This window comes from Malaclemys terrapin, chromosome 18, assembly GCF_027887155.1.
Source record: "Malaclemys terrapin pileata isolate rMalTer1 chromosome 18, rMalTer1.hap1, whole genome shotgun sequence".
NCBI lineage: Eukaryota > Metazoa > Chordata > Testudines > Emydidae > Malaclemys > Malaclemys terrapin.
The window spans coordinates 13,581,200-13,606,253 of NC_071522.1; the positions used below are offsets into that span (position 1 = coordinate 13,581,200).

The following is a 25,054-nucleotide window of genomic DNA, read 5'->3' on the forward strand; positions in this document are numbered from 1 at the left end:
TAATAATGGGCTCTTCGTTTGCTAAATTGAATATTTGTTCCCCATGTAGAGACGCTTATAGACGGTAATCGTGTCACCCCTTAACCTTCTCTTTGTTAGACTCAAGGAGCTTATCACTGATTACAAAAATGCCTTAGTCTTGTGGCTCTTGTCTGAATCCTCTCCCATTTATCAACCTCCTTCTTGAATTGTGGGCACCAAAACTGGACACACTATTCCAGCAGCCGTCACAGCAGTACAAAATAACCCTTTACTGCTACTCGAGAGTCTCATATATGTATCCCAGGATCACATTACCTCTTTGGGCCACAGTGTCACACTGGGAATTCCTATTCAGCTGATTATCATGATTGATAATCCTGCTTCCCAGGATAGCATTCTCCATCCTGTAAGTATGTCTGACCTGCAGTCCTTGTGTACACGTTTAAATGTAGCTATACAGCGTTTGCTTCCAGCCTGCTTACCGAGATATCGGGATCACTCCGAATCAGTGATGTAGTTTACTTACCCACTCCCCTAATTTGTGTGGCTTCTGCAAACTTGAGCAGAGATTATTTAGTTTTTTTCTTCCAGGGATGGATGTCTGTTCCTATATATTCTTATGGCTAGCTGCCTAGCGCTGGGCATAAATGCCTACACCTGTCTAGCCCCATCTATACATGGAGATAGAAGCCAGGGACCGTTCTCTCCACCCAAGAACAGGCACGTAGACCCCTCTTCCTATCCCAGCGATAGCTTACATGTAAGAAGAGGGGTCCATAGCTGGGAACACCCAGGGACATCCAGCCCCAGCCATGACTTGCTACCTATAAGAATGCTCCTCTACTTCCAGCTATGGACAGGAATAACCACCTGTTCCTCTGTATTGTTACAGGTAGGAGGCTACCCCAGGCTATAGGGATAGGAACTGGTGTCTATGCACATGTCTAGGCAGCACCCAATGTATTCTTAGGGATAGAAACAGGCATCATTTCCTATCCCTAGCAACAGCCCTGTATAGATGTCCATAGCCTCATAAAAGAACATATACATGTGGCAAGTATTATTAACAAGTTGTGTGCGCACACTCTGTCCCCAAATCTAGCCATGTCCTTTTGAGACTCCACCACGTGAGGAAAGACATTTAGACTTGCCTCGGCTCCACTAAGTTCAGCTCTTCTTTGAGGTTTGTCTCCGCTAACAGCGGCCCTGGTGCAAGTGAGCTTTGTGGCCCTTGCACTGAGTAGTGGAAACAAATCATTCCCATTCTCATTGCCAGATGACTCTGGGGCCAGGGAGGTTGTTCTGAGGGTCATGCATTGTGAACAGACTTTTGCTTGATGCCCGTGTCTCTTTGAGATGCAACGTTTCCATTGCTCTTGTGCAAAATTGTAACAGCTTCATTACTTTCCGACACTGAGCATTCTGAAGGCAAATGCAGTGAGTACACACAGAGTTGGAAAGGATTGCTACTAGAATAGTGGTGTTCACTCACTCAGAACTAAAAGTTTAAGGGGAGTCAAAGCTAGAGGAGAAACCTCCTACAAATCAGTAACAAAGATTTGGCTCAACTTAACTTTATTCAATATGTGCGACTACACCAAAGGAACAAAATGATCCCACATCATCATTGGTGTTTTTCTTAAGTCTTCAGCGTTATGAGAATTGTAGCAAAAAGCTTGGGAAAAAGAAAACAAACAGAGAAGGCAAAATAAAGGGATGCCACATGGTGTTGGTTTTTAAATGTCAGTATGTTTGCATATTTGAAAGCTACAGTATTGCCAGCCTCAAGGGAGAGTTGCATTTTCGTGCGGCAGTAGGCATGGCAAAGTTACTAGAATCCACACCTGCAGGCCAGTTAATCCTGCAGAATGATCATCTACTTTAGCCCATCATCTCATTTGCGACGGCAAATGCCTTTGATGGTGCCAATTTGCATTACACAGCTGCCCATTGGCTAGGTAGCTGCTCTCTTCTTGTATACAGTATGAAAGTGACGGTATTCTGCACAGAGCACACATTTTTATATTATATATACAGACACACATACATTATATATAAAAATAAAAATCTGGTATTTCTTCTGTATGTAATATAATTACAGTGGCAAGAAAAGTGTAATGTTGCTGGTAGCGTTTCTGCAGCAATGCCCCATGGTTCAGTGATTTTAAGGAGATGAATTTAAAAACTTTCCAGCTGTGACCTGCCAAGGAGGAGAGAGAGGACTGAATCCCCAAAATAGCGCTCTTGTTTTGGAAGGAAAGGTGCACTTAAGAGTGCAGGGACAGGATTTGGACAATGTGTGTTCATGAATGAAATCCCACAAAACGGAATGGTTCATATTTGGATTTATTCACGTTTGTGAATGTCCCAGTTGGAATATGCTCAAGTGCTGTCCTGAGTTTAATTGAGGCCGCTTAAGCTCATGAGCCTGGAAAGAACTTTTGCATTAAAGTTTGACTACAGCTGGCAAGTCTCTGAGGCACAAGGGTTCTCACAAACTATGGCCCAGTGCATGATAACAGCAGTGAGTTGCATGCTAGCTCTAAGACTTAAGGAGGCATTCATATGGTTTTAGCTCACAGGCAGCTGATTTTGAGAGGGTTTCCCTTACAAGTCAGAAAATAAAAATGTCCTGGGATGCCACTACATCATCCCCATGTTCAGTCAGGGGTGCAAAATGGCATCGTCTGCACACACCGCACGTGTGAGGTCATGCTGGGCAGAGAATGTCATTTTGTTCATGCAGTGAGGGACCAGACAGAATCGGCACAGCTGGTCCTGGACCATGTATTGCCTACAGTAACATTATGCCACTGATGGGATGGCCGGGTGGGGAGGGTTGAAAATATGACATGAATACTTATGGGGCTGGTTGACACTAACAAATGCCCTCTTCCACCAAAAGAAGGGAGGAAAGGTCTTTCCAAGTCCAGTTTGAAGTATATTTGCAAGATGAAGTGCAGAAGCTTGCACTCATGGTCTCTGGCTGCTTATAGCCCTAGAGAATGTACTGACAATCCAATCCCATCCCCGGGCATCAACTCCAATGAGCAGGATGGGGGCAGTGACAGAGGGGAAAGGCCGTCTTTTGACACAAAGGCAATGCCTTGACATGAAGAGGAGTGGGATTAGGCTCCATGAGATTCTGCCCAAGACTTTAAAGGGAGCAGATTTAGGTTCTAAGGGGTCTGATCACATGGTATATTTAATCATTCTTGCCTTTTGAAAATGTAATCTTTCTACCATCCCTTGTGCTCTGTGCTGATGAAAGAAGATGGGCACAGTGTGTGCAAACACATAGTGCTCCATGGATAATTCACTCCACTGTGCCCTAGTTTTCTTTCTGCCTATCCCTCTAGCTCAGGGGTTCTCAAACTTGGTGACCCCTTTCTGACAACTAAACTTAGACCCCAGGAGTAGGAACTGAAGCAATGTAGTGCCCTTTCAGTCCAGGAGCAAACAAAGAAAATATACTTAGTGGACCAGACCCAACAACTGGACCTGCTGAAAACACAACTTGTTATTGATCTATGGTTTGGCTAATCCCCCCCTCCTGCAAAGCATTCTAAATCTTTCACTTGACAACCAATAATGGCGTCTGCGTTGAGGGCTGATGGTGACTGCCCACTTTTGTAAATTCTGTTCAAGTTCAGATGAAGAAACTGAACTATTGAACCTGTTGTGATTTGTGCTTCACTGATGAGCTAGGGGGAGGAATAATAAAAGGTTTTGGGTAGAGTTTAATTTGATTTCCAGCCCAATTTGTTCTATAGCAGAGTTCTGTCTAAAAAAAAAATTAGCCACCCTGTTCTCTCAATCGGTCTGTAAACTCCATCTCTCTATCAAACTTCATCACTTAGTAACAGCACGATACCCACATAGAGCAGGGCTGGAACAATTCTTATTGATCACATCTGTATACTACAACCTTTTTCTCGGTTCTGTGGCATGATTGCGTGTGCAGTGTTCATTCAGACACAAATGCAGCTGAGTAGCATGGCTCCTTTTAAGCCTGTTTTGTGCCTGTTTCTATGTCCTCTGTTTGGTCTGCATCCTTGTGTTTTATCAGGTTAGCGGCCCTTTTGCTCCAGAACTATGTTCCTCTTCATTTCGAGATTAAACTTTAGCTGTGCCACAGTCTCCAATCTTTCCCTCCGGTACTAGGTCTCAGGCTTGCATTTAGTGTTGCTGAATTTTATAGAAACAAGCACTGCCTCCTTTTTTCCGTGAGCCCACAGTTCATTGTAAAAATTTCAGAAAGGACTCTTATCAGGCATGTAGATTTACAAACATGTTATGACCACCAATACCTCCTGATAGCTGTTGTCTACCTCCTACTTAAGAAATGGGGAGCTGCTTGAAGATGACTAGAACACATTTCTACCCTTCAGCCCACTGTCTTCCTTCATTTGCTCCCTTACAATTTTGTTTTTCCCTTTAGTGACTGATCTCTAGTTCTGGGGCAAGTCCCCATGTCCTCTCTTTGATAGCAATGCTAGGTGGGCTAATGCCCAGACATAGGCGAGCTGATGAAGGGATGGAACTTTGAATTATAAAACTGGATATTATTCGCCTTTAGCACCCTGAAACGTAGAATAGATATTCTCAGATTTCTTTTACTTTCACAGAGCCATCACAGCTGTAATTCTGACATTTACAAAACAGTGGGAGGACATTTTACATGAATCATAAATTGGCTCCACTGTATTAGAAATTAGGAAAAGACAAGATGACATTAAAGAAAGTAACGGAAATAATAATTGTGTATGTGACACAGAGAAATCTACCCATGTAAATGATCACATAAGAAAAGTCGAACAGTTAAGAGAGGATACCATATAGGGCAGAGAAACACATACTAACGATACTGATAACCACAACAATCATCTGCAGTTGTAGCGGACGTTAGCAGCTATGGAGGGGGAATATTTACTGAGAGCTAGGTAATATCTAGGGGACTTCTGGAAGGCCATTTCTTCACACCCAGCAGGGAACATATGAAGCAAGACCAGTCATCTGGACTTCATTCCTCATTGAGTTGTCACCCCCCAGAGTTTCCTGTCCATAGCTGACTAGGAGGAGGAGAAAAGAAATTCTCAGTAATCAGGACAGCATCCTTGAAACACACCACTTAGATCACCTCCCAGATCAATACATTAGTGTGTTCCAGCAGGGATTGTACAATGGAACAGTTAGGGGGGAATGAAAGTTCATGCTAAACAGGATTATGCTTTCAGGGAAAGAAGAAAGTTCCCCGAAGTAGTTGTACTCCACTGTAGTACAAGTAGAAATACAGTGAAAGCAGTGTGGCCTAGAGGAAGGAGCACTGGACCAGGAGTCGGGAGTCCTGATGTCTATTCCTGGCCTGCTGGAGTGACCTTGGGCAACTCACGTCATCTCGGTTTCTGTAAAATGGGGATAATGACACGCACCTCGCTTTGTAACATGCTTTAATATCTCCTGGGAAAATAGATACTGTATCAAAGCTTGATTTTAATGCTTTAATTCTGGGCACATGGCACTGAACCCTAAGCAAGTCACAGGTTGATTATGTAATATTTGAATTTATGATTGGTGGGTAATCCAGCATAATTCATTTCTGCAGATTTGTTTTTAAAATTGTAGACGGCTTTCATACATACACCAGTGCAAATGAGAAGGGAGAGACTCACTGGCTTCAGTAGAGCCTGTTTCACCTTTCACTTAAACAGGCTCTCTGAATGGCTTGGAATCAAATAATTTTCCTATCATCCCAGTGCCCAAGAATGAGACCCTATATCTGCTGCAGATTGAAGTATCTCAATACAGTTAATAAGTAAATACTGAATGTTTTCTAACTAGGCATTCTTATGCTTCTGGATCTCTGTAATTCCCAGCTCACTGTACCCTTTAAACCAGTGGTTCTTAACATTTGCTGCAGCCTGCACTCCTTTGGTTCTCAAAATATGTTCTCGCACCCCTGATCAAAAATCGTTGAAGTAGGTCAGTTCTTTAAATCTAGATATATTTTTTGTTCGTATATTACAGTAGTGATTAAAAAGTGTATAATGTTAATAAATACATAGGTTTGATGAAACAAAGTAATTGTACTTACGTGCCTGTGCTTAGTTTGTGCTTTCGATGATTTACCTTTAAAAAAAAATCTGGCATGTCTCACACCCCCAGAAAGGGCAACTCGCACCCCAGGTTAAGAACCACTGCTTTAAACTAACCCAACATTTTCAAGCCTTAGTACATGCTGGGAGCAATGATAGAAATCTGCTTGCCCAGGCCTAGTGTGAATTGTGGTTAACAAGCAGTGATGTGTTTGAACACAGGTGCTACCAGCGATGCTCCCTCACATTCTAAGAGCAAAAAGCAAAATAGAAACTGAGCTGAACAAGACCTTCCATAGACTGAGTCAATTTCTCTTCCTAAATATGCAATTGCTCACCCTAATCTTCCACTACAGTTCTTAAGTAATTACCCATTATGGGAACTCACAAGTGAAAAAAATAATGAGAAAACAGTTACCCACATGACAGTAGTTAAACAGCCTGGAAGCTCCTGTGTTTCAAGCTGCTCTGATTGCAGATACAGTCACGGCCACGCTTTGACCTCTTTGCTAACTGCATATGCTAGAGGGGGTGCAGGTGCAGCGAGACCTCTGCTGCCTCCAGCACACCCACAGAGGAGGAGGCTATAATTTTGGCTCAAAGAGCTAGTGAGCGTGATTAGCACTGCTGCTTTCACTCGGCACACCCCAGAGGGTGTGTTCCAGTGCTGGCACGGATGCCTCCATAACAAGCTGCAGGGGTGCTTTGGGACAGATCCCTATTTACTGTGTGTCACATGCAGGCAGAACGTCCCCTCACCCAGCACACTTGGATACTAACCCCGTGCTTTGCTGGATCACAGGGCCATAATTTATCCCAATGTGTTCAGTGAACTTAGAACTACCAACTAAGTTGGCAAAGGAGCCGGTGTTCAGTGCAGGCAGATGAGTCACTAATCCACACGCTTCTGCCTTGTCTCTTACATACAATACTTACGTGTAGAGTTCTGCCTAAGAACGCCCTGCCATTTCATTTGACAAGCCTGAAGAGGGAGGGCTAGAAGCTTGTCTAGAAGGTAGTTACTGATCATATTTGTGGGGGAAAAATATTCTATGAAAAATGGCATTTTAGATTTTATAAAGAGCATAAAACAATCACCCACAAACAAATTGTTTTTTAAGATCCAAGGGAGGTTCATAATGATCCAAGTTTGCTATAATTTGGCACTGCTTTATGGGCAGAATCATTTCTCAGCTTGGCCAAGAGCCCAGGTATTTTTATTAACGTTGCAACCAAAGGTTGGTTATTACTTTGTCCTTCATTCTCTCTCCCCCTCCCCGCCCCCCTTGCATACCCATTGTGCTGATGATAGATTGGACAGTTCATCTGATATCTCTCTCCGCCGCACTCAGACAGATCATCATCATTTGCATGATTCATTGTATCCGTTTAGATTACCATTTATCCAGCACTGCACAGTTCTGGGCTTTTTTGCTGAGCTATAATTTTAGCCCAAAAGGAACTAACTATCCAGAGCTTAATTTTGGGCCAAAGTACGACTAGTGGGTCAAGGGCCCTACCAAGGGTATTTTTTTCATATATCTTTGACAACGGGTGCACTGATTTTTTTTTTTAATCAGAGTTGAGATATGAAAGCAGGTACAAGGCATAATGAGTGTTCCTGATGCAAAAGCCATTCACTGCTTAAAAGACAAGTCGAAGTCTAAACGCTTTATAACAAAGCCTGAGCTCTACTTATGTCAGGGTTTTTTCCCCTGTCCAAATACATTTGCACTGGTTTGTTAAGACAATATGAAGTGGGCGATCACTTCTGGTGTGAAGAAAAATTGCTCTGAATTCAAGCACCCTGCTTGCAAGCCTCTGAATATTTACCATTATGTTCATAGTCTTGAGAGAGTTGTTCAAAGCATTGGCGCCCAAGAGATTTGCCAAATGAGGAAAAAAGAAAAACCCTTCGTTCTGTATTGTGAGGTGATCTAAGCTTCGGTCTTTAGGGAATAACAAAATAGTTACACTCGTGGGGATTGTGAATGAAATAGATTTCTCTTGCTACAGGCAAAGATGAATTAGCGAGGTACCGTAAATATTAATGTAGGTGAGAAGGCGGACAATCAAATTATAGCAAGGAGGACACTTCCCTTGTATTTGAACTGAAATTAAAGTTACTGACTTAATGTGGTCACCAAAAGACCAAACCTGCAACATACTGAATGCCTCCTCAAAGATGTTGAGCAAGTTCACGTCTCCTTGGTGTAAGGAGAAATTGAAGGGACTTAACCATCTTGCAAAATCAAGCCCTCAGTCAATATATGCTTTTATGGAGGAGCACACGATTTTCCTCCAGAACTGAAGAATTATGGTGGTGCGTGCAGGCTTCAGGCCTGGTTACAAGCAAGCATAGATTTGTCTGTGGAAGTTCTTTATGTGATGCACCCACATCTAACTGGATCACTGCATCAACCACAGCGGGCATATGTGTTTTATTAAATAAGGACCTGTAAAACGGGAGCAACCATGTTTCGTCTCCTTTCTACGAAAGCATCATAAGTGAAGCATATGTTAAAATGGCCATTCTGTGCCTTTGAGTGCTGTTTTAAGAAACCTGAGCTGATCAGGGAAACGAAACTGTGATATACTGCAGTCAGTAGCCAAACAGAATGCTTTGTCGGATGCAAAGTATAAGAATTTGAGAGCAGTTTATGGAGTAAATAATTGAAATGAGTTTCCGACTATATGCTGCACACAGCTCTTTCCATACATATCTGGGTCCCATTTTTACCCAATAATTTATAGTCCAAGTTAGTTAATTTGCAAATCTAATTTGCCCCAGTTGCTGGAGTTACACACCAGGGATCATCTTGATCTCTGTTCAAAACATGCCTTGCTAAGAGCTTGTCTACAGGTGGAAATTTACCAGTTATACAGCATGATTTCTAAAGTGATAGCATGACTGATTCTAACACTTCCTGGAATGCCATACTTCTGTTGACAAGCTTTTAACGTTGCTCTTATTGCTAAGACATAGGAAGCTCACTCATCTACTGAAGAGGTTTTTCCCCCATAGCTCATGCAAGTTGGTGGCTACTGTTCAGTTCTAAAAACTTAAAGTCCACTTTTAAGTTCTCTCCCCCCGAAGCTGAGCCTACATGCTATATAGCAGATGAAATCACGCCCTTCTTTTACAAGCTGTGATGATTTTATATCTGGGTTGGACACTATCAGAAATGCTGGAAGATTTTCACCTACCACAAGAGTTGCATCAGCATAGGGATGTACTAAGTCTAGAAGAAAGCTATCAGATATGTATAAAATCCCCAAGGCCAAATAGTCATCTCCATTTCTAGTGGTTGTGCTCTCTCCTTTTTATATAGAAAGGAGAATCAGCATGGACCTGATCCTAGAGGCAGATCCACGCAGCCAGAGCCTTGAGCCCATGTCCAGCCCAGCGTAGTTTTGATAAGCAGAAACTCTCAACTGCTCAGTTTTGGTACTGTCAATGTGCTGCTGTGCAGCATTTAGCACAACTTTCCCTGCGAGTTCCGGTTACAGTTACATTACAAAACTCCCAGTTCCCAACTCCCCTTATCGCTAGGAAATTTGAATCTAGCTCCACCCGCCATGAAAGGCCAAGCCAGAACCCTGGCGCTGAACATCCATATGTTTGGGGCAAGTTCAAACGCCCACTTCATGGCTGAGAGTAACATTTCTTTTTTTAATCTACAGGGGGAATAGATAAGATGATCTAATGGTCTCGTAGAACCTTAAAACTCTTTCCCCTTGTCTGACCGCCTGTATATACAGGCCCTTAAATTTCAGTTCAGGGGTAACAGTGAGTCTAATAACATGTTCTGCATTTAGTTAATGGCAAGATTTTCATATACCATAGATCATGCCTAAGTGACTTAAAGTATGCACTTAGCCAGCTCACCATTATCTAAGAAAGAGTTCTAACTAGTTCTGGCTTTCAGCACGCAGATGTGAGTTTCTTTAACCAACAGTTCCCTACGTGCTATCAGGACTAAAATCCTGGAAAAAAGGTTAATACTGAGGCATGCTAAAGGGAGGTGGTGAGGGAAGTGCTGTCCCTGGAGATTATCAACACAGAAACTGAGCTTATTGAAGTACCACCCTGCCTCTGAATCATAATCGTCTCTTTCGTACATCCCCAACAGGCAATAGTCAGAGTTCTGATCATAAAAAGTTCTGTACATTCATTTGTGAAGAAAATGGAGAGATATGAACAGACAGTTTATCAAGCTGATTCGCTTCTCTTCTACAGCATAATACTGGGAGGAAATCCATAAAAGAATCTCCATTGATCGGGTTCTTCCCTCTCTCTAAATGCTCTTCCACCTTGTTCTTTAGCGACAGCCAGTGTTTTATAGTTTGACTGCTTTGGGATTCACTGAGAGAAAACTCTTGGAGAAATTTAAAAAAAAAGTGTTAATTCCCCGAATTTAATTTATTCTTTTATGCTTATTTCAGGAAAGTTACCATCGCTGTATGAACCCTAATTTACAGCCTAAGAATGAAAAATAGGCTCATAAAATCAGTTTCCACCAATGCTCTTTTCACCAAAACTAAGGATTGTGTTACGAACATACATTAATGGCAAAAGGACATTTCCAACTAAGACTCTGATTGGGCCAGAAGGTGTGGGCTCAAACTGGAAAAGATTTCAGGCTGCTGAGTTTCTAGGTGCTGTTCATAGCTCCAGAAGTTTTCATCCCCAAAGATGACAAAACATTTCACAAACTGCAGGCCTGATCCCGCAAACAGCTTCATTACCAAGCTCCGTGCTTATTGCAGATGGAGGATCGCTAAAGGCGGGACTGAGTCAGGGATTGGCGCTGAGCCCTTTCTGGTTTATCCTCTGCCTCTTCTTGGTAAGAGTAAGGCCCGTGCAGAAGAACTCCGCGCACAGGCTCATGGATGAAGTGAGCAAGTGCTGCAGGGGTGGGTTTCCTACCTGGGGCCCCCCCAGTCTGACGAGCAATCTAGGTAAGGTGTGTGACAAGACAGAATATATCTGCAGCCAATTATAAACCCCCTCTTCTACTGTTCAACACAGTCAGTGGCTCCATGTCTTAATGAAAATAAGTCTGGACGTGCCCAATTGGCTGCTGGCTCAACCTCCGGGAACAAAACGGGGATGACAAGGGGCAGTGGTGCTGCTTGGTGTGGGGGACTTACAGGAGAGAGCGTGCCCCTGCCGTGATCGTAAGGCAGCAGTTCTGCTGCAAAGAATACTTTGGTATTTGGTCACCAAAAGAGCCATGGCAGATCCTTTCCACCAAGGATTTCTTCCAAAGAACCTCAAGAGAGAGTCCTTCGCCAGTTGCCCATTGACATGGGATACAACCACACTGTAGCTGAAGTGCGCTGGTATCCAAACGTACTTCTCTGCCTGCTGGGCGGTTTCTTGCACCTTGCTCCGAAGCAGCTGATGCTGACCGCTGTCTGGGATGGGATACTGGGCTAGATGGACCACAGGTCAGATCCACTGGGGCTATTCCTAGGTCTGTGATGGAGTGAGGGGAGTCCCATTACTACTTTTGATACCCGCTGCCCGTGAAGTTGACATGCAGTCTCCCTGAAACTAGCCCATCCAGAGCCCCTCTCCCTAGCATGTCCCAAGAGGCAAATAGCCAACACACTCCTATAAGGCCACACAGGCAAAGGGTGGACTATCAAAAGCACCATCTGCTAGTAGTTACAGAAATGCCTGAGGAGGCAGAACACCAGTGATTGGTGGAGGCCCGAGAAGATGGCATTTCCATGCATATGTTGGGGAACTTTCAAATGTACGATGTGAGTTAGCTTACAGAGCACAGAGACCACGATCTGTGCTTATTCCTTCATCTGCCATGAAGTCACAGGCTGTGCTTTCTAGAGTTTGCAGGCACCCCTGATTAAAGTTAGCTATGGGGCAGACGGAAAAAAAAATCTCTGTAGGGCGGAGCTATGAACTCCTGTGCAAAAGCTCACGCGCCGGCTTCAGAGATCTCCCTTTGAGGGGAAAAAAAGCACTATTATAGCATCAACTACCGACCACCATGCCTCCTTTGGCCAATAAGGCATTGGCTTCACTGCAGAGTTAACTCAAGTGTAACCCCTAACGCGAGTCCTGTCCACACCAAAAGAGAGGAAAGCAGAACTACAGGGCAGGTGAGAAAGCATGTTCCCAGTATGTGGGCGAGACACTGTTGGGCTCTGGGTGTTTCACAGACCCCTGGTAACCCCCTGCATTTTAACAAAGCTCAGTTTGGCCCATATTTTGCAGCAGAGATACTAGAGAGGTAAATCTGGTATAAATCCAAAGCAATTCCATTCACCTCAGCATGGTGCCAGCCTGAAAACACTGCCTCAGAAGGGGGTAAAAATGATCAAATGACACTTGGCTCTGTAGAGTGCTTTGAAAATGCAAAGCGTCATATAAAACATCAAGTAATTAATGCTTCCGACACCCCTGTGAGGTAGCCAAGTGTCTGTTCGCCTATGTTTACAGCGCTCTAGTTGCCAGGAGAAACATTTTTCCTGTTCATACCAGTTCTGAAAGAAATCAGAAGAGGAGTACACAGATTTCCATACTTACAACACAATAAGTGGGAAATTTGTCATGTGTATGTGTTCTAGCACCAGCAAAGTCTATAGATTGCTGGTGGCGACTGTGCTTTTGGTGATATTTTTCGTAGGTCAGCGGTGTCCCAAATCCAGCAAAAAAAGCAACCAACCCCAGTACACGGGGGTCTGTTGGGAGCTACATGAGGCGCTTGCACTGTTCACCATTGCCCATGCTGTCTGCTGCTCTCTGCGTGATAACATTGTTGGCATCAGATTTTACAGGTCACATGAAAAAGAAATAAATTCTAATTAGAATTTTACAGATCAATGAATCCGTGTTTATTTATATGCAAAAATATTTTTAAAAAAGGTATCAAGAACAGCTTTTGAAAGCTCATTTTCTCACATAGGCAAACGGTTTTTCATCAGTGAAGGACAAGGTGGTCAGGGAACAGGGCCTTAGCTGTTTTCCATGCTAAACTTCTCTTTGTTTTCCTGTTAACTAAGAATAGATAAGCTTATCCAATTGCTTGGGGGGGGGGAGGGGTGTTTCTCTTTTGCTCCTATGGTTTATGAAATTGTTGGATAAGAAATCTAATTACTTGCTGTCAGTGTGTGTTTAATGGAAGAAGCAGACACAAGTGGTAATTTATTTTTCTCAATCACCGCATTAGGCCAGAGGTGTAGTTTGGATTCCTTTTTCATTTCAGGAGGTGGGCATTTCTTTTGATACAGAAGTTGCACGTAAACGTCTAGTGTTTTTGTTCAATAAATAAATCAAGCAATAAGTTCTCTAAAATAAATATTCTCTCTTTATATATATATATATTTGATGATATAACAAAAATGAACAAAAATAGTGTCTGTTTAATGGTACATTAAATTCCCAGCCAGTTACCCAAAAGCAAAGATGTCCCCTCTGGAGAAGGGTAGGGGACTGAGTTCCAATGAGAACCATCGGTTTCAGCATATTTTTGCAGGAGTGACACAGTTTCAGAATGGGCACGGACCCGGTGCGGGAGCAGCACCTACCTGCCATATGCTCATGAATACTTGAAGATGAACATGCCAGCTCCCTGTAATAGGTTTTCAGGAAAGAGAAGTCAGAACAAAGAAGAGGGAGAGATGCTGGTGCACTGCAAAAAGCTGCTAGGCAGCCCAATGTATAGAGATCCTACCGAAAACAAGCTTTGCTGGGTCGTGGCCTGGGTACGGCCATTTTCTCATAGAACCCATCCTGGATTTGGCTTCTTGGGCACATGCAGGCCTGTAAAGGCCCATAGGCAATACAGACATAATAGGGGAAGCGATGGATAGCCGTCATTTCTAGTCTGGTCTTTAGAAGTATGGAAAAGAATTTGCAAAATAACCTCTGGGGCCTTTTCCTTCACCCTGAGAGAACGAGAGCGCAGCAAATTGAGATTGTGGAGAGAGGGTCCCTAAAAGCATTTATGGCTTGTTACCAGTTACGCAAACTAACTGAAATGCTTTCTCCTATTCCCACAGTTTGACATGCAAAGGATAACGCTGGAAGAGCTCAAACATATTCTGTATCATGCATTCCAGGACCATTTAACAATGAAGGACATTGAAAACATCATCATCAACGAAGAGGAGAGTTTAAATGAAAACTCTGGCAACTGCCAACCAGAGTTTGAAGGTGGTGAAAAGTTATTATGCCTTCTCTCTCTCTCTAAGCTTTTCTTTCTTCCTCTGTTATGAAACTCTAGCTGAATCCTGAGGTCCTTTCCTAAGGGTTTAATGGGAACTGACCTGACTATTATCAATGAGCATTGGTCTGCTTAAAAGCCCAGTGAAAACTGAGTATGGCCCTCAGAATTTGAGCCTTAATCTTCTTTACTCTATAGCCATTAAAATTGGGCATGGAGAGGGGGGCTGAAGTGTTTTAAGTATCAAACTGATATCTTGTATGGTTTCCAATACATTTACAAGGATTGAAAAGGTCATCTACTAAGTAGAGTTTATGACTACTTCATAGGAGCCCTAGGCATTTTATATTCCCTTTAAGTGACACTATCAGTGGTTCTCAAACTTTTGTACTGGTGGCCCCTTTTCACAAAAAGGCTTGTTGAGTGTGACCCCCCCCCTTATAATTTTTTTCATATTTAAAGTGTTTAATAATCGTGTAAAATGTAGGAGGCAAAGCAGGGTTTGGGATGGAGGCGGACAGCTTGCAATCTCTTCTCTCCCCCCACCCCATGTAATAATCTCATGTCAAGCCCCCCAGTTTGAGAACCTGTGCTCTATCTGACTAACCCCCATCTTCATACAAGATAGATCTTGTGACATTTGTCAGGCTCAATACCTGAACCATTTGGGGGGGCGGTGTGTGTGTCAATTGCTTGGTGTCCTTGCACAAGCAAGGTAAGTCTTCCCCACCAGTTTCCCCTACACTCTCTTCCCTTTTTGTCACTTATAACCCAGTAGCAAACCTACATTTAAACTTAGCCTGGCTTTGAAGTCCACAAATTGCTTAAGGGGAGGAAGAATCGCTGTGTACTTGAGTATGCGTTAAACAAATCTACTAACAATCAACCACCCCAACCCCCTCCCCAAATAGCCTTCCTTTACTTGAGCTGTGGCACAAAACCATTTTCTTACATTGAGGGGGTAGTGAATGCCTAGCGTTAATTAAGGGGCTGATGGGGCAGAAGCAGGAATAGAATTGAGAACCTCTTCCCTTCCAGCTCAGTCTGCTGCCCCATCTGGCTTTGGGAGCACCACCCCAACCTGCTCTTCATGCTAACTCCAGCTTTTGCAACATCCATGAGTGTGAGCGTGTGTGTGAATTGATATTTGAGTTTTCATACTCCAGTGGGGAACAGTTTCAGTCCCTGGAAATGGCATGAAACCAAGAAGAATCAGGTGGTCCAACAACCACTCCCCTCCCCCCATCGGTGAAAAATGTCAAGGAATCAAAAAGGCATTCACCAAATTGAACCACCTCTTGGGAAAAAAAAATTGTTAGAAGGTTATTGCAAGGGTTTTCTGCTTGTAAAGTGCTCAGACAAAAGGATCTTTGATATAAATTAATAATAAAGAAAAATAGGATTGCTCATTTTAGGCTCAGTGGGAGGTCAATGAAGGAGGAAATGGCGATTCTCTCAAGAGTAGCTACTTCTCGCTGATGTTATTTCTGGGAACCTCACAATGGTTAGTATAAAATAATTATACAAATGCCAGAAAGCTTTTCAGGGAGACAGGAATCTCTTTAGCTGGTTCAGATCCTTGTGAGAGGCAAGGTTTAATCCTTGTAATGGAATTAGCACAATTAATTACAACTGAGCTCTGGAGTCATCTCTCTGACACTCGTTAATTACTGTTGATCGTCCTGAAATCACCTATCACTCGAAACCTGGCATGGTTCTCTCTTCTCTGCAAAGTAGAATGTTACCTACGTAAGCCAACCCATTAACACAAAAGACAGCGAGTCAAATTCTGCTCTGTGATACTAATCTACTAAAAGTTTGGCCCCTTAAGATCCCGATCCTGCAAAGATTGACACATGCTCTTACACAAGCATTCTGGAACTAATCACAGTAACACTTTGGATGAGTTGAAAGAGACAAGGTGGGTGAGGTGATATCTTTTATTGGACCACATTGAGAATGATTAGCTTTGTATTAGCAAAACTGGGTTAAAAAAGTGAGTTCAGTGATTCCATAAGGAATCAAGTATCAGGGGGTAGCCGTGTTAGTCTGTATCTACAAAAACAACAAAGAGTCTGGTGGCACCTTAAAGACTAACAGATTTATTTGGGCATAAGCTTTCGTGAGTAAAAACCTCACTTCTTCGGATGCATAGAGTGCCACTCTATGCATCCGAAGAAGTGAGGTTTTTACTCACGAAAGCTTATGCCCAAATAAATCTGTTAGTCTTTAAGGTGCCACCAGACTCTTTGTTGTTTCCATAAGGAATGTTTACTGGAGTGCTTGACAGAGGGTGCCACATGCAATTTTGGCTTTAATGGTTGTAGTCGCTTTTATACTTTACCCACTGTAAGATTCCAATTGGAAAAAATGATCCAAAGTTTAAAAAAAAAAAAAAAATCTCATCTAATCTTTCATTTCAAGTTTAACAATGCTTCATTGCGTGTAGGTAGTTTCCCACAATAAGTTCAGAGTGAGAGAAAATAAAGGATCCTAATCTAGAAGAGCAGAAATTTTTAGGTATAGACTAGGCCTCAGATGTAGCTCAAGGTTTATTTAGTTTGTATCACTCAGGGCTTGGAAAAATGTCCTGCCCTGTGAAACGTAGTTAGGTTGACCTAACCACTACTGTAGATACAGCTAGATCAACAAAGAATTTTTCTGTCGACCTAGCTATGGCCTCTCAGAAAGGTGGATTCAGGCTGCACCACCACATTTTTGGGCTACTATAGCAGCCACATACCCTGATTTCGATGTCACTATGTCCTTCAGGATTGGAACCAATTTAAATGCAGAATGAGTTTGATTGTGAAGGGCACTAGTTTTACAATCACACTGATTTGATAAAGGAAGAATTGCCTGCAGTTTATTTACTAAAACACTTCTGTGCCCAGCATATTTAAGGTAGTTTCATTTACTAAATAATGCAGTTTTTGTGCATTTTGAATTGATTTCCAATTTCTAGCCACATGGAGCCTGACATTTTTTTTACTTGCAGTTATTCCTCTATTAAATGAGATTCACCATTTTCTAATATAAAGAATTAAAAGTTTAATAAATGGGTAACATTAAAAAATTACATAGAAATTGGAATAAATGCATATAGATCTAGTGCCTCCTCCTGGTTAGCAAAAAGTACCACCAAATTACACCAACCAGTGACAATCGACCTGTCTTTAGGAACAATAAAAAGCGCAAATGCAAAACAAGATTAACATCGATTTCTTAAAATCAAGGCTTGCGGATTTAAATCTTGATTAAAAATGGAAAGTTGACGTAAAGCAAAGCGCTTAAAGTCGCCATTACCTGCCGATAAGCCACTAATGTGAGTTCAGCACTGAGCTGGGCCTGATACTTAGGTGAACTATCAACAGCCTGGGTCTGCTAAAATTGGGCTCGAAGTGTCATATGCTCAGTCTGTCAGCACGTTGGTACTTCCAGCTTCTGAAAGTACAGCGGGAACAGCTTTTTCTCATGGGATGTTGGCGCTGCTGGTGCCAGACAGAACCCAGAAGCATATGGACCCATTAAAAAAAAAAAATCAGGAGGAAAAAGATATTTAACCAAAAAACTGGATAAAAGCTAACTGAATATTTCAAAAGTTTCACTGTGACACTGGCACTTTTCAAAGTAATTTCAGGCCTAAAGAATGTGCATCTTTCCCCCATGCATAGCTGTTCACTTAACCATATACTCTGCTGCCCCAACTATACCCATTACACAGGTGCCAAACTCTAGTGCATGGCTCCAAAGCAAGAACGCAGGACTTCACGGAGTAGACATGCCTTAATTAAGCAGTAAGTTTGCAGGTAAGGCAAGTAGAGTGCCCCGCTGGATTTTAGTAAGACTTGGAGAGGTGTGGGGTTCTCCCCCCCGCAACTAGTTTAACCCTTCTTCAAAATCAGCACTCACTAGCACTGTTGAAACATTCTTCCCAACAGAAGGACGCTGTATGCTCTTTCCATGGACAGATGCTCAGAGGGGATAATTACCACAGAGCATCTCAGGTCTACACGCAAAAGTTGTGCCACTCACTGTACTGGTATGACCCCCTAGTGTGGATGCACTTACATCAGTATAGAAGGTTCTTGTACCACCACTGCACTTTCTTTACAAGAATACGCTATAAACTATGCTGGTATAAGTCACCTTTTATATTGGTGTAACTGCATCCTCAAGGCATTATACCGGCATAACTACATCTGTTAAAAATATTCACTCCTCTAAACCAAATACAACTATTGCTTCAAAAACTCTGTCCATGCCAGGCCTTAGCCAACTATTTTCTCTATTTTGTGGCCTGAGATTCCATTGTCTGTGTACAGACTTTCAGGATTACACTTTAAATTTTGTGCGTCAGTCCATGTCTAGTGAAAATTATAAATGCATATCCAACTCTACACACCTGGAGTTTTTGGCGTCTATATTTAGAGTGCGCTGACTGACACTTGGAACCCAAATCCTCATCTGAGTCCAAAATTGCCATCTATCCAATGACAAAGTCTCTGCTCTGGTAGAGAAAAAAAAAAAAACGGACTCAACCCCCCAAATTGACACGTACATTTTTTCCTCTTCTTCATTCAGATTTTCCACCCTGATAACAAGTGACCACAACAGAGACTAAGTACTGAGATCTCCATAGAAATGCCTAACAGACAGACTGATATGTACGGTGATTAATGAACAGTGTCAATGGGCAGAAGAAATTAATGAGCAGGCCAGGGGAACGGAGGCGAGAACCAGGAATCATCATATATAATTTACGGCAAAAAGGAGAGCAGTTCGCAATTACACTACAGCCTCTTGCCCGGCAGTGCCTTAAATCAAACTGCTGGTGATATTCTGTTAAACACATCACGGGAAACAAACTAGAATGTCTATAGGCTGATGACTGTGCACTGCACACACCAATATTTCATCCTCAAATGTGACATTGAAATTAACAAGACATAACTGAGAAGCTGCAACCACAAGCTAGGAGTCTCTGCTCCTTGCTCACAGGAGGAAGTCGGCGCCTCATTTTCACACTGTGATTTTCCTAACTATTTCCAGACAAAGGGAAAGAAACCCGGGACTTGGCTATACCAACATTTAGTGCGTGGCAAGCTGGGGTGCACATTTACAGCTCACTAGCTTGCTGCACACCAAGCGTGTGATAGCAGGGTCCACATGGACAGTAACAGCTCCCTAGTGCACTGCATAGGGTAGATCAACGGGCACTACGGCACTGTTAGGATAGGTCTACACTCACAGCAGCATATGGAGTACAGACGCCGTACGGCCCACTAGCGCGGGTATAAATAGCAGCATCACTGGTGAAGCACTGCTTAGTAGCGTAACACCACGCCAGAACCTTAGGGTATGCTCAACTACATGCCCGAGCGGTGCCTCCCACACCTCACTGCTGGTTTTAGTGGTGTAGCATCCTGAGGCCTCCCCTCTGCTTCTCCCTGCCAGAGCCTTTAGGTACAGGTACAGCTACACACTGCATTGTGGATGCAGCTTGTTTTTTTTACTATGGCACATAGCTACACGTGTTACTCTCGCCGTAGGCAAGGCCTGAATGTATGGCAGCGGGGTCCACGTGCACAGTGAGCGGGCAGCAAGTTAGCATGCTATAGCTTTACACCATGACTTGCTGCGAACTCAGTGTTCGTATAGCCAAGCACCTAGCGTCGGTCGCTGCATGCAGGAATTATGACAATGTTCACTGTACATATTTTGTAACACTTACTTTGAATTTGCTGGATACTGACCAGGTCCTGTAGCACCTGCATTGGAAGATGGCTCATCCTTTTCTTCTAGCCATAGATTACCAGGATAACACTGGCCAGATTGGACATGGTAGTTTTATTGTGGAGGCTGCTGACTCAGGGCATCCCTCAGACACTCTGGCTATATTTTGGTCAACATTAGCCCTTTAAAGACTAACAGATTTATTGGGCATAAGCTTTCATGGGTAAAAAAACAAAAAACAAACCAACCCTTACTTCAGATGCATCTGAAGAAATGAGGTTTTTTTACCCACGAACGCTGATGCCCAAATAAATCTGTTAGTCTTTAAGGTGCCACCGGACTCCTTGTTGTTTTTGTGGATACAGACTAACACGGCTACTCCCTGATACCTGTTAGCCCTTTGTAGCCTCTTCCCCAAGCCAACAGAAGAGAAACTGCAGCCACTCTGCGCCCCTGCAACAGCTCTTCCTCCACAGAGGTCCAGCATAGACCCTGGGCCATATCTTGCCTGGCACGTGTTATACATGCATGCATCTTCGTTAGTCACCCTACATTATTCAGATGTTCATATATGCCTGCTGCATAGCTCATTACCTTTGCTGTGCTTGCGCTCTGAGCCCACTTGTGACTCGTTATCATACATGAACAAGTTACACACTCATTGAGTTACACCAGGGCCTATTCACACTTGGCGACCCCCCCTCCCTCCACTAAGATTCTACTGCTTTGATGTGACAATCTTCTTACGGATAAAGGAATTCCCAGGAAACCAGGTTATGTATCTCAAATTGCCGCCTTCTAGTAAGCCTGCTGCTCATCACTCAGCCTCTCCTAGAGGGACTCTTGACCCTGACCAATTTCAGAAGAAAGCTCACCTCTGACTGCTGTGCTTATTGCAAAAGCACCAACCACTGCTGAGATTGTGGTGTTCTCTGTAACACCGTGCTCACCTCCTCTGTTTTGGGGAGAAAAGTGGCTAGCCTCTGGGAGAACTCCGGCCAAACAAACCTAGAGGAAGATCTAAGTGTTCTGCTTAAAGGATTTCATTGCTCTCAGTCCTTCCAAATAGGAAAACACAATCCACAGCCATGATGGTACAGAGCCTAGACACCACTACATACGGGTCTCTGCTGTAAAATGCTGACTTTCCTCATTCCAAAAACCCCAGCCTTCTCTTATCAGGGAGCTCCGTGGAAGGCTGGCAGCTCTGACCCCATTAGCTGAATCTAGCCTGGCTCGACCGAGCATCCAGTGCAGTGCACCTAGATGTTCCTGGTAGCGGTCTTTTCTCTGACCTTTCCCACTGGAATAAAGGCAAGACAAAATATTTTTCAAGAGAGCGGAACTCCAGGAGGACAAAGCCCATGAGGCAATCTTTAAACATCAAGTTCTAGGACCACTCCATCTGCCTACTTTGTTCAAGGCCACTTGATTTTTTTTTTTTTTTTGGAAAGGGGTGAACCTCTATACACACAAATCGTCTTCCTAGAGAATGGCACTGGCCAGCTCGATGGCTGCTACAGCTGCATTCAAAACCCTTGCTTTGCATCACAGCTGTAGGAATTGTAGCTCAGTGGGGGTTATGTTGCATTACACAACTCTCACAAGTAGACAGATCAGAGCTACAGGAAGATTATATTATAATGGGTGGTCTCAAAGCAATTTTGTACAAGGTGGCAGCTTTCCTTTTGGTAGGCAGGGCAGGAATTCATACCATTCGCACAGAGGAGCCTGCCATAAGGAAAACTGGGGCCCTGGAACTGACAGGTTCCTCCTCCCAGAAGAATTCAGGATCTGGCCCTGACCAGATGAAAAAAGTTTGAGTGCACACATCTCCATTAGACTCAGCACCTCTCAGGATTAGTGAAGGGACTCTTATGCATGATTCATAAAACTGCTTTTCTTCCTCCTCCCCTCTGCTTCCTCCCCCATCAACACAGTGTACAGTATGCAGTGCAGAATAAGACTGGCAGGAATAATTTAGGCCCACAGTGAATCACCAATGATTTATTCTTTAGAGATGGAAATGGAAGATTTGTTTGTGCCTAATAAGTTCAAAATCAAACAGACTTTAAGTTCTTGCTACTCGTATATCAAATAAAATGTTCCACAGATTTTAAGCATGTTGCAAACTTACTGATGAACCATTTTTTTCATTTGCCAGTGTTCTAGAGAACACACAGTCCTGTTGATTGTCTCCCTTTCGAAAGAGGGATGCAGCTGAGCGAGCATAGAGTGTGCTGGGGTGCACAGGATTTCTTATTTGTGACCACCCACATACTGCCTTATCATATCAGTGAGAAGCATGAAATAATCTTGTTCATTTGTGTAATATAAATTCAGTATGTCATAATCTTCTATTAAAATGAATACAAGGGACTGATAAATACAGTGATGCACAATATAAGAACCAAGACAAGAGAAGTAGGCAGACAGGAAAAAATATCAGAATACTCGCTATCCCAGGCCTGCTTCTGATCTTAGTTATTTCCATGTAACTTCTATGGGATTGCTCCTGAGGTATACTGCAGTATGCAAGATCAGACTCACATACCCCACTTTGCAACTATTCTACCCTGAGTGTAGATGTGGATTACTGAGTATAGCATTTGCAAGACCATTATCACTAGCTGCACAGCTACATCACTGGATTACTTTGAAACATTTCCTTCAGCTGGATTCTGCAGCCATTCCTCAAAACAGAACTCCCACTGCCTTCACAAAAAGTTTCACATGCAGGATACAACGTTGCTGGAGAGTGTAAGAATTTTGCAGTATGTATTCATCAAAATGCAGAGGAGTTGTGTGGTTTATTTATCACTCTCACTTTTTCCATAAAGACTTTGGTTTAAGCTCATTTCTTTCTTCTCTGTTAAAATTAAAAACTCGAAAAAATTGTATGTACATTTCCCCCTCGATAGAGACTTTTTGTGCCACATTGCTGCTGAGTACTTCACCAAAGCAGCGCAGTTCATGCGATTGGATGTTTAATCTAAACAATATTGAACCAAGTATATAGATTGAATGAGAGTTCCCTTTTGTGCCATTTGAATATCTCCTCCATCAGCAGCAGCGTCAGCAGGAACTAGACACCTACTGCGTGTCCTGGGCCCAAGTATCCAACTTCATAAAAGGGACGGATGGACAGACAGACAGACGCACAGAGAAAAGTTGAGATCCAAACATCCCCATAGGTGAAGAGAAATCAGGTCCATCTCTAAAACCAAAAGCACACAGGGCACAGTTGCTGTGTAGACAGATACCTGCAACTGGCCTGTGCCAACCAACTCAGGCTGCAGGGCTGTTTCATTGCTGTGTAGACTTCTGGGCTCGGAAACAGCCCCGCCACCCAAGCCCTGCGAGCCAGAGTCAGCTGGCATGGGCCAGCCGCAGGTTTTTCTTTGCCGAGTGGACACACCCATAATTTGCACTAGTTCACTTTTTTCTTTCAGCCATGTGAAAAACCAAAGCATGTTCTTAAGGGTAGAAATGCTATTAAATAAAGTCTTTAACCCTTACAGTCCCTTTTGTTAGGCAAATTATCTCCCTTTTATAGATGACGCCGAGCCGGAGACGCTAATGCCCACATTTAAAAAAATAAAAATAAAAATATGCCTCTAACCTGGGGACGCCATGGATCTCTGCTGCTTATTTTCCACTTACTGATGAGCACCTCCTGCTCCAACTGAAATCAGCAGGCGCTGCATCCGCTCTGCTGCAACACCTCAGAAAGGAGAACCTATGGGCTTCAACACTAGAGGCCACTTTTGAAGAACATCTCCTCAATGCCCAAGGCCTCCTAGTGAGTTGTGTTAGTAAGGAGTAAAACACCGGTCTCCTGCCTCCCAGTCCTCTGCTTTAAGTAATGAAATCTTTCCAGTGCCATAAACATTCGTTGCGTGCGTTGTTCTCCAATAAAGTATACAGCATGTGGATCATGGTCTTATACGGACTCCAATCAGAAGGGACTGTCAAGTGAAATTATTCTGCAGTTCTGGTTTCATTTAGACACTGGGCCATATGCTCTCCTCAACTGAAGTATTGAGGAGCCTTCTTAAAGTACTGTCTCTGGTATTCCAACAGAGCGTGAACTGTAATTTATTATATGTCAACCTTGCATACAAGATCTACCAATTATAATGTCTCACTAAACTGTTATCATTAAAGATTAATTTCACTGCAGCCCTCTCCCGATGGAAGTTATAGGACTAACTTCTTATTGCATCTTAAGCTTGCTACCTAAAAACACAGTTTCTGAAGGCTGGTGCATCAGAAGATTAAAGACTAGAGAGACTTGCATAGACTTCGACTGTCACAATCGAACAACAAAAGCTCACTCTGATTTCTCTCTTCCTTGTAGCCTTTCCTCATGAGACAGCAGCATTATCACAAAAGTATAATGCTGGCCACAGGGACCAATCTTTCAGGACTCAGGCTCCCCAAACTCGGACTGCTGTCACTGGCAAGAGCATACGATCCTATTCTGCAGGAACAGTGTTAGGCCATTACAGTTGACAATGAATTTTTGCATTTTGTCCTTTCGTTGGAGGAAGCTTTCAGAAGCAGGGGAAAAAGAACAACAACAAAAAACACCTTAGGCCCTATATCAACTAGATTTTGGAAATGTCAGTATTTCAGGCATAAAATAATGAATCAGTATTAGATGTAAAATTAAAAACAAACAAAACACACCACCCAAGGAAGAAAGCAACAGTGAGAGGATAGAATAGGAAAAAGGTACAGGCTGGAAGTCAGGATATTTTTTTTTTTTTAACTTTTATTTTTTATGTGCGCACACTATTAGAGTATACAGTAATACAATTGCCACAATGGGGATTTTTATACTTTCTTTGCATGGAAGTTACTTTACTCCCCTATTGGTTTCTCTGACCTAGGGAAAAAAGGATGCTAAAGAAACAGCCATTTCAATCAAAATACCACATTTTGAGAAGGAATAAGGCCATACTGAAGTGTTATTGCAGGGCAACTAACATTTATATGGAAGCGGGCGTTACAAATCAGACTTCCTTACCCCCTTACGAAAGA

At 42.9% G+C, this 25,054-nt stretch overlaps 1 protein-coding gene and 1 long non-coding RNA gene across 5 annotated transcripts in view; one reads left to right on the forward strand and one right to left on the reverse strand.

Annotated features, from left to right (window-relative positions):
* Positions 1-25,054, forward strand: part of CALN1 (calneuron 1) — a 172,877-nt gene that overhangs the window by 145,107 nt on the left and 2,716 nt on the right. Inside the window, exon 5 of the mRNA XM_054008580.1 lies at positions 14,109-14,262. Coding sequence (XP_053864555.1) covers positions 14,109-14,262 — 154 coding nt within the window. The remainder of the gene's footprint in view (positions 1-14,108; positions 14,263-25,054) is intronic.
* Positions 1-25,054, reverse strand: part of LOC128825789 (uncharacterized) — a 103,675-nt gene that overhangs the window by 22,069 nt on the left and 56,552 nt on the right. Inside the window, exon 1 of one of the 4 annotated variants that reach the window (XR_008442730.1) lies at positions 6,500-6,628. The exons of the other annotated variants lie outside the window; for them this stretch is intronic. This is a non-coding gene — a long non-coding RNA (uncharacterized LOC128825789). Of the gene's footprint in view, positions 1-6,499; positions 6,629-25,054 lie in introns of those variants that run through there. 4 annotated transcript variants of the gene reach the window in all.